This window comes from Crocuta crocuta, unplaced genomic scaffold (genome assembly GCF_008692635.1).
Source record: "Crocuta crocuta isolate KB4526 unplaced genomic scaffold, BGI_CrCroc_1.0 scaffold288, whole genome shotgun sequence".
In the NCBI taxonomy this organism is placed as follows: Eukaryota; Metazoa; Chordata; class Mammalia; order Carnivora; family Hyaenidae; genus Crocuta; species Crocuta crocuta.
The window spans coordinates 5702158-5711988 of record NW_027532607.1 but is presented as its reverse complement, the minus strand read 5'-3'; the positions used below and the strand labels follow the sequence as shown (position 1 = coordinate 5711988).

The 9831-nt window shown below is 52.0% G+C and overlaps 1 protein-coding gene across 1 annotated transcript in view; it reads left to right on the top strand.

Moving 5' to 3' along the window:
• Window positions 1–9831, top strand: part of RGS9 (regulator of G protein signaling 9) — a 77869-nt gene that overhangs the window by 21790 nt on the left and 46248 nt on the right. The window contains exon 8 of the mRNA XM_077780334.1: window positions 6315–6396. Coding sequence (XP_077636460.1) covers window positions 6315–6396 — 82 coding nt within the window. The remainder of the gene's footprint in view (window positions 1–6314; window positions 6397–9831) is intronic.

Below are 9831 nucleotides of genomic sequence, written 5' to 3'. Positions count from 1 at the left end.
CCCCCCCCCCCCCACCCCCCCCCGCCTCAAGTCCCAGGAGCACAAAACCACAGGCTCATTTCTTGCTTGTGCTTCTGTCCACTATGGCTCTGCTGGGACGTGCTTTGGGGCCACTCTGGGACCCATGCTGAAGGAGCAGCACCATCCAGGCTTTGCTTGTTGCTGGAGTAGAGAGAGGCAGAGCCTGTGTGGGTCACAAGTGATGCATGTCACCTGTGTTCACAACTCATTAGCCAAAGCAGCTCCTATGGTCGTGCCCAACTTCAAACTCCTTTGGGTGGGGATGCACAGTCTTACTGGGTGCCTGCGATGGAGGGGATTTGAGGGTATCTGGGGACCAGTACCAGGTATTCGCCAAAATGGGTAAGTCCACCTGGCTCAGCCTCACTTGCCCTGGCCGGTCCAGTTTCTGGAAGGTCCACCGTTGCTGGTGCATGGTTGGGCTGGACAGTGGAATCTCGTCAAACATTTTTGGGATCCGAGTAGTGGTGGATTCATTAGGGCTCTCTAGGGAAACAGAAGAAATAGGATCTATACGTATGCATGTATATTGAGAGATTTATGGTAAGAAATTGTGTGAAATTGTCACACAATTACAGAGGCTGAAAAGTCGCAAGACCTACAGCCGGCGGCGGGCTGGGGGTCCAGAAGACCTGGCGTGATAGGTTCGTCTGGAGGCTAGCGGCTGGAGGCCCAGAAGCTGACATTTCAGTTGAGTCTGAAGGCAAGGAAAGACTGGTGTCCCAGCTCAAGGCCACCAGGCAGAAGAGATTCCCTCTCATTTGGGGGGAGATCAGCCTTTTTGTTCCATTCACGCCTTCATCTTAAAATACCCTCAGCTGAAAACACCCTCAGGGACACATCCAGAATAATGTTTGTCAAAATATCTGGCCCAGTTAAGTTGACACATACAATTAGCCATCCCAAGAGGTGAGCATTGTTTTGCAGAAGAGCCCATGGGGGTGGGGGGACATAAAAATTCTAATGGCAGATGGCTTTATTGCTTCAAAGGGGGACGGTCTGCACTAAGGCCTTTGTTTTTTTTTTTTTTTAAGTCAATCTTTTTTTTTTAAATCTTTTTTTTTTTTATGTTTTATTTATTTCTAGGAGAGAGAGAGACAGCGTGAGCAGGGGAGGGTCAGAGAGAGAGAGGGAGTCACAGACTGAAACAGGCTCCAGGCTCTGAGCTGGCAGTCAGCACAGAGCCCGACGCGGGGCTCGAACCCACAAACCGCGAGATCATGACCTAAGCAAAAGTCAGACGATTAACCGACTAAGCCACCCAGGCGCCCCTGCACTAAGGCCTTTGATTCAGGTAGAGGAGCATTACGGAGAGACCTGGAACGGGCCTTTCACCGCGGGCCTGTTTCTGCCTGCGTCTGTAGCGGAGCAGCTGCAGGGAGGGCTCCAACCTCCCATCACTTGTATTTGTTCATAAGGCTTCACTTGGTGAGTTCCGTGTACCATCTCCAGTTATGATGGTGAGAGGGAAGTGCTCACGGCAGTAATTCATGTCACCTCTCACATCCACAAATGGGGAAACTGAGGCTTAGAGAGGTTAAAAAGGCCTTGGCAAGGTCACTCTGTGAGGTAATGGTTAAGCCTGGGCTAGTATTATTAATAAAGTCTAGTCAATGCACCCGTTTTGTGGTTCTGATGGGTTCCATACTGGGCTGGAACCCCTCTCACCCTCCTCCACCTCTCTGCTCTGCTCTGAGGAGGACAGCCCAGTGACCCTGCCAAATAGCTTCCAGGACACTCTAGCTGCTTGTCCAACTCAGGGCTATACTCAGTGACTCCCACAGGCCCCACCGCTTCGACTTGGCCTTATCCTGGACAGAACTCTGTGTTGCTGTGCCATAAGGCATCCCCTCCTCCATCACTTCCAGATGCCTTGGGCTGAGCAATTCCTAAATGGCTCTCTCCTTCTGAGATACTGGCTTTTCCCTACTAATTCCATTGCTTAACTCAAAGGCGGCCTCTGATTTCAGATTTAGGGTGTGCAGTGGCTGATTCTATGTGTCAGCTTGGCTAGGCCGTGGCACCTAGATAGGTGGGCCTCCACCAGTCTGTGATGACACCGTCGAGGTATTTTTCAGATGAGGTTAACATTTACACAGTAGACTTGGAGTAAAGCAGAATACCTCCATAGTGTGTGGGGGCCGTATCTAATCAATTGAAGGCTTTAACTAAAAATAGTGAGATATTTTTTTAATTAAAAATTTTTAAAAATTTTCATTTTTGAGAGAGAGAGAAACAGAGAGAGAGAGAGACAGAGACAGAGAGAGAGTAGAGGAGGGGCAGAGAGAGAGGGAGACACAGAATCCGAAGCAGACTCCAGATCCTGACACAGGGTTTGAACCCACGAACCATGAGATCATGACCTGAGCTAAAGTAGGAAGCTTAACTGACTAAGCCACCCAGGTGCCCCAAAGACTGAGGTTTTCTGAAGATGTAGTTCTGNCTAAAGTAGGAAGCTTAACTGACTAAGCCCCCCAGGTGCCCCAAAGACTGAGGTTTTCTGAAGATGTAGTTGTTCCTCCAGATTGCCTTTGGACTCAAATTGCAACATCAACCCTTCCCTGGGTCTCCAGGCTGCTGGCGTGCCCTGCAGAATTTGGGCTTTAGGCTTGCCAGCCTCCTCAGTTGTTTGTTACTCATTAAAGTAAATAAATTCAGCCTTTATCTATCTATCTATCTATCTATCTATCTATCTATCTATCTATCTATCTATCTATCTATCTATCTATCATCTATCTGTCTGTCTGTCTATCCATCTATCTATCTATATCTATCTATCTATCTATCTATCTATCTATCTAATCTCCTACTGGTCTGTTTCTCTGCACAAACACAGGATCTCACCACAAAATTAGGTTGGCTGTGCATGTGTAGGTTGGCTTATGAGGTAGCCATTCGGTTATACTGAGCCTCTCAACACAGACCTCTGTTCTGAATCCCAGACTCAGCATCTAGCTCTTACTCGTCGCATGTTGATGTCACACCGCAAACATAACTTGTTCATATTTGAGTGTTTCTCTCCCTCCCACCCCAACCTCTTACACTAGTGTTACCTCCACTCGTACAAGGAACCCCTAACCACAAGTCCCCGTGCCCAACGTCTAGTCATCCAGTCCTGTTGCCACTTCTGGCAAATTCTTTCCACCCTTCTCCCCTCTTCTGTGTGCCCTCACCTTTCCTCTGGCCTGGTTGAACCAACCTCACTGTCGCCAGGCTCCCAACTGGCCTCTCTGCTCCCATTTGCCTTTATTTTTTAAATGTTTATTTATTTTCGTGAGAGAGAGAGAGAAAGTGAGAGAGAGAGAGAGAGAGAGGGAGCATGAGTGTGGGAGGGGCAGAAAAAGAGGGAGACACCGAATCTGAAGCAGGCTCCAGGCTCCAAACTGTCAGCACAGAACCCCACGAGGGGCTCGAACCCACGAACTGTGAGATGATGACCTGAGCTGAAGTTGGATGCTTAACTGCCTGAGCCACCCAGGCACCCATGCCACCATTTCTGAAGCAAAAATAGGGTCCTGTCACCCTTCAGAGAAAGAGATCTCAGTTCAAGTGTCACATGCTCAAAGAGGCTTTTCTGATTAGGTGTTGTTACTGCACACAGATCATCATAAAACCTGTGGTTCAAATTAGCAACAGTCACTTTATTATCTTTTAAGGTTTCTGTTGGTCTGGAATTTGGGAAGGGCATGGCTGGGCACTTCTGGATCTGAGTTTCCTCTGTGGTTGCGGTGGGAAGGCCGGAGCAGAGGGCCCTCAGCACCTGGCCTGGCATTTCCTGCCCTTGTCTGTAGCCTCCGGACCGCTTGGGCCTCCTCATAACATGGCGGCATCTGGGCGGTCACATTACTTACAGGTGGTTGGAAGCTTCAAGGGCAGATGTTCCAGGGAAGAGGATGATGGCTGTCCCACCTTTTAGGGCCCAACCTCAAACATTGCCAAGTGCCATGTCTGACATACTGTTTGGTTGAAACAGCCACAAAAACCCACCTGGTTCCCCGGAGGGAACCCTCAATGAAAGGAACACTAAAGAATTGTAGACAGATTAACAAGCCCTTCAGGGACCATCGGTGATTCTGCATTAGAGCACCTGGACTTTTCCTTAGAGCTCATGATGCAACTTGTAATTTTATATTTATTTCTTTTCTTTAAATTTATTTATTTTGAGATAGAGAGCACAAGAGGGGGAGGGGCCCACAGAGGGAAGAGAAACCCAAAGCGGACTCCATGCTGTCAGCACAGACCCTGATGTGGGCTTCGAACTCACGAACCATGAGATCGTGACTTGAGCTGAAATTGAGGGTTGGATGCTAAACTGGCTGAGCCACTCAGATGCCCTTTATTTCTTCTCCTTTTTTTTTTTTTTAACGTTCATTTATTTTTTGAGACAGAGAGCAAGAGAATGCAAGCAGGGAAGGAACAGAGAGAGGGACAGAGGATCTGAAGCAGGCTCTGCGCTAACAGCGGGGCTCGAACTTATGAACCTCTTGAGATCATGACCTGAGCTGAAACTGGATGCTTAACCGACTGAGCCGCCCAGGCGCCCTTTATGTTTATCTCTTGACTGTTTGTGCAATGTTCAGACCAGAAGCTGCTGAAAGGCGTGGACTATGTGTGTGTGTTAGCTCCCACCCCCGCGACAGAATACTACATGCTGAGGGCCTTAAACAGCAGACATTTACTTCCTCACAGTTTTGGAGGCTGGGAAATACAAGCTCAAGGTTATTCCAGGGTTTAGTTTCTGGTGAGGACCCTCTTTCTGGCTTTCAGATGGCTGCCTTCGTGTTTCCTCCCATGATGGAGGGAGAGAAAGTGTCTTCTCTTACCTGGGCACTAATTCCATCACAGGGACCGGGGACCCTCATGACCTCCTCTAATTACCTCTTCAAGACCCCATCTGCAGATGCTCTCACAGTGGAGGTTAGGGCTTCAACACAGGACTTGGGGAGGGGGACACATTCAGTCTGTAACAGTCTGTGTGGTTCACCAGTGTATGGCCGGTGCTTTGAACATAGCAGGAGATCAATAAATACATGAGTGAATGATTCATTAGGTGATAACTTTAGCTAAAAAAGGATCATAAGAGGGCACCCTAAGATTATTCACTGGTTCTTTCCGATTCCATCCATCACAACTCTCCTCCAACTGCATGTCACAGAAGAGCCAAAGAAGAAAGGGCCATTACTGTAAATTAGCGATTGACTGTTATTTATAAGACTCTCCAGCATTGTGGAAACTCCACCGTGCGTCAGGCTGCCTGTGGCCCATCCTCCTGAAGACACGGGGTAGATAACCTGGTGGAAAATCCAGTTAGGCCGGCAAGGGGAAGTAGAGGGATGGTGTTTATGTTTAATTTCCAGAGGAAGTTGGCAGAGCACCCTATGGAATGGCACTCTCCACCCACCTGGTCCTGTACCTGTGATGATGTTATTGACGATACATTAGCGGGCAGATAAATCGCCGTCTCCATCTTCTGGAGGGCGTGTATGGCATCCCACGTTGCCTGGAAAACCAGCATAACCACGGGAGCACAGGTCGCCGTGGAAATAGTCCCCCTGGCACCGGAATTATCGTTGCCCGGCTTCTGTGGGAGGAGAGTGCAGCATCATTTCCTCTCCATAATGGGAGAAGGGGGAGAGAGAGATAAGAGGGAAAGTATGTAGCCTTTTACCATAATAAGTTGGGTTTGGAAAAAACCCTGACTTGGCACGAACTCTCTGAAGTGACAGAGTGGAAATGACAGGGAGGGAGACACACGGACCCCCTCACCGCCACCCCCGGCCCAAGCCCCGGCACTGTCCCTGGCAGCGAGCTCTGGCATCGCCTGCTGCCCACTTGTCCGGGCATTGACCACTGGGTTTATCAAAGCAGGGAAGGGTTAAGCCAAGTGGTCCGATGTCAGCCCAGAATGTCGTCCACACTCGCTCCGGTGGTGAAGGTGGAGGAGATTCAATTCTGGGGCTGAGTCACGGTGGCGTGGCTGCGTCGCAGCGCTCTTGGGTAGAGCCGGACTCTGCCCCTTCCAGCCAGCGCGACCCTCTGCGAGGCGTTCAGTCTGTCCTTGCTTCGGTCCGCTGAGCTGCGAGGTGAGGTGACGTCACTGGGGGATTACATGAGTTAAGACGCGTAGCCCGTAGGTGCGATATTAGTGTTTGCTGCTATTGTTGTGAGGATTATGGCAAACACAGAAGGCTTGGAGAGGTGGGGGGACTGGTCTGGGGCACCGAGGATGGGGTGCATCGCTGAGCAAATGGTGCAAAGGCTCATTGGCCTTCATGCGGCTTTTGGTCTTTCAGGACCGGGAAGGAAAGGAATAAAGCAGACAGGTATGCGTTGGATTGCCAGGAGAAGGCGTACTGGCTGGTCCACCGATGCCCTGTGAGTATTATCCTTCCTCGTCCCACCCATCTCGCCGCCCCGTCCTCACCATCCCTTTTGCTGGCTCATCTCCCGCTTGGGCTGGAACTGAATCAGCAAGAGTGCTTGCTTAGTGTTGGGTTAGCATCCAAGTGCCTCTTGGCGGAAGAGGAAAGAGACGGCCTCGAAGGAATGAGCTTGTGGTTCATCTGTTGGCCTGTTGGTGTTGGGTCTGAATGAAGTCACCCATCGAGGAAGCTGAATGAGCTTGCCTTTTACGAGATGGGATTGTGTGTGTGTGTGTGCACGCATGCACGCATGTGCCGTGATACCTTGGAAAAGGAACACAGGAAGAAAAAACTAGAACCCAGGCTTCACGTAAAATGTAGGGAACTGGAAGTCCGCAGAGCCCAAGCCATGCCTTGTGTCTCTTGCTCCCTCTCCTTTTGGTTTCTAGATCCTTCCCCAGCAGCTGAGGTGGGAGGGGGCGAGAAGGAATGAGTGTGTGTTGTGCCCCCCTGCTCAGAGCACATTGCACCTCTGGCTCAGGGGCTTTAAGTGGTCTAGAGAGACGAGCCATGTCTAAGTGACATAACTGGTTTCGGCTGGTTACCGGGAAGTGGTGGCCCCGCCCCCTGGCACAGAGAAGCAGGCTGTCACAGTCACCCACTGGGGTTAACTCTGCTGCCTCAGTTCACTCCTGTGTCAGACCCAGGTGCTGCCTACGGGTCGCTACAGGGGTTCTGAAAAGCAAAGAGGTTAAAGCAAATGTCATTCCTCTTCCTCCTCCACTTTCCCGCCCGCCAGGTAGCTGAATTCTCAGAACCGACAAGTGATCTGGGTCAGTCCTGGGGCCAGAGCTTCTGGAGTTTTGAACTTTGAGCTCATCAGATTTGGGCCATTTGGCTTATTTTCTTTCTACACCAGATATTGCATACGGTGTTCCATCTGTGGTGTTATTGATTGCGCACCTCGTTGCTGAGGTTAAGGTCCTGGGGTTGATCCCCAAGAGGCTTGCTGGGTTTTGCTTTGTTTCAGGTTTCCTTCCCCCAGACAAACCGGTTAGCTGATGCCCGACACAGGTCCCCAGGGCCCCGGGGGAAGGAGTGCCGACCGGGATGACAGGGTCCTGGAGAAACAGCCAAGCACGTGCTCCCCGCCCCTCCCCTTTGTAGGTCAGGAGTGCGATCTTTGTTCAGCCCGCCTCCTGTTATCTGTTCCAAAGGGGGAGCCCTGGGGAGGATAAGGGCAAGTGGCGGGTAAGCCACTCATTTGGCAAGGTGCCCTGGTGCCCGTGGCACTCGCGATGGAGGGGACCCTGCTCCTTGCAGGGTGGAGAACAGCTTCCGTAGTACATGCAGAGACTCCGTGGTGGGGACACATCAGGGTGACCGCATCTCCTGCAAAGTGACATCGACTGGCTGTGCACAGGATCCTCCCCGGTCTCCTCCCCTCTGCCCCTGCAACCACGGGGCCTGGAGGGAACAAAGCGAAAAGCTGATGATCTGAGTTCTCCCCATGTCTCCTGGGGCCAGCGCTCAGCCCCCACCCCAGGCAGCTGGCTGGCGGCTCCTCGCAGTAGGAAGCACAAGTCCCTGAATTTGACAACGTGACTTTATGATCACTGCTTCCGCCATCACCTCCCCCGCCTCCAACACCTCTGCTCCCACTTCCTCCGCCTCCACCAGCACCATTGTCCCTGCCGCCGCCATCTTCTTCTTCACCATCACCATCATCATCACGGCAGACACCGCTGAGCACAGAACCGCGTGCCGGGCACTGGGCTAGCGTCCTTGTGCGTTCTTCTCTCATTTCATCTCTGCAGCCCGGTGCAGAAGGTGACAGGGTGAGTCCCATTCTGCTAAGGACGCCGAGGCTCAGGGATGTTGCCAAAGTCGCACAGCTAGTGAGCGTCAGAGGACCTGAGCCTGCCGACTGCGGAGCTCTCTCTCCGGTCTCTAGGCTCGTGTGCCGCCGCCCGCAACAGCGTCATGAGATGTCTTAGCGCATCGAAGGCCTTTCGTAACCTCCTCGGTCATTAGAACTTTGCGTGAATCACTGTTGCTCCCACAAACATGGTGTCAGAGGTCAAAGGTGCCCAGTCCCTCTTGATAGCACCGGGGAGCCAAGTTCACCATGATGTTCCGATGTACCCGGAGCAGACGTAAAACCCCATGGAGACAGCAATGTTTTCACATCCGGTCTCCCTCGGTGCTGCCCTCTAGGTCAAAACTGGACCAGCAGTCACAGATGCGGCTGGGGAGCGTCTGGGTCCTGCCCTCCCTGACTTTTATTTTTTAATGTTTATTTTTGAGAGAGAGAGAGAGACAGAGTGTGAGCAGGGGAGGGGCAGAGAGAGAGAGGGAGACGCAGAATCTGAAGCAGGCTCCAGGCTCTAGCTGTCAGCACAGAGGCCCACACGGGGCTTGAACTCATAAACCATGAGATCATGACCTGAGTCGAAGTCGGATGCCTAATCTCCTGAGCCACCCCGGCGCCCCTATCTCCCTGACTTTCTTAAAACCCTGTCCGCCTCCTGGTGGAATGTTCTGTTTGAAGAGCATCCAGTTTGGAGTCCTCTCAGCCTAGAAATTGAGCAGTTGGACTGACAGACCCACGAAGCCCAGGGGCTTAGGGACTGTCAGACTGTCTCCTGGAGACCCAAACAAACTGTCACTTCGGTGGGAAAAAAGCCAGCCAGGCGAACAAAGCTTTCGGCTCTGTGGAGTGCAGAGCCGCCAGTGTGTGGAGTGTCTGTAACCGACTGTCATGGCATGGGACATGGCCTCCCGTGACTCGGCAGGCCCCTTGTCTGTTCAGTGATCTGTGAAACCTTCAAGAGCCCCGACTCCGGGCCAGAGGTGGGTGCTGGGCGTAAAATAACTGCTAAAAGTCCTCGACCACCTGCCCATGTTAAGCTCTTGGTGAGGATGATCCCATTTACCTGATGACAGTGCAGTCAAATCGGGAGTCTCCCCATCGCTGTTATCCGGATGGGGTGATCAAGGCTCAGAGATGGTCAGTAGGTTGCACAGCACCGGGATGTGAATCCACATCTGTCCGACCAGCACCTGCTCTAGGAGGTACACCCACACGTGGTCCCCTCTCCCAGCTCAAGGGGTGCGAAATCCAAATTGCGGTGGGGGCTGGCAGCACTCTTTCAGAGATAAGGCGTAAGTGCTGAGGGGGCGCCCGAGCGGTGACTGATCTGTAGCCAGGATGTCCGCACCAACAGAGGCCACGACTGCCTGCAAGATGTGGGAGATGGTGGCGGAGGGATCTGACCCAACCCCCATCCCGAGTCCAAACGCTGCCTGTAACTCAGCATGGCAGTGGTAGGATTAGGTCTAGAAGGGCAGAGTGACGGAGAAAGGTGATGTTCCTCTCCCATCTTTTACCGGTGGCATCTGGGCAGGATGCCAACAGTACTTGTGTAAATCAGTCATCTGGGGGCTT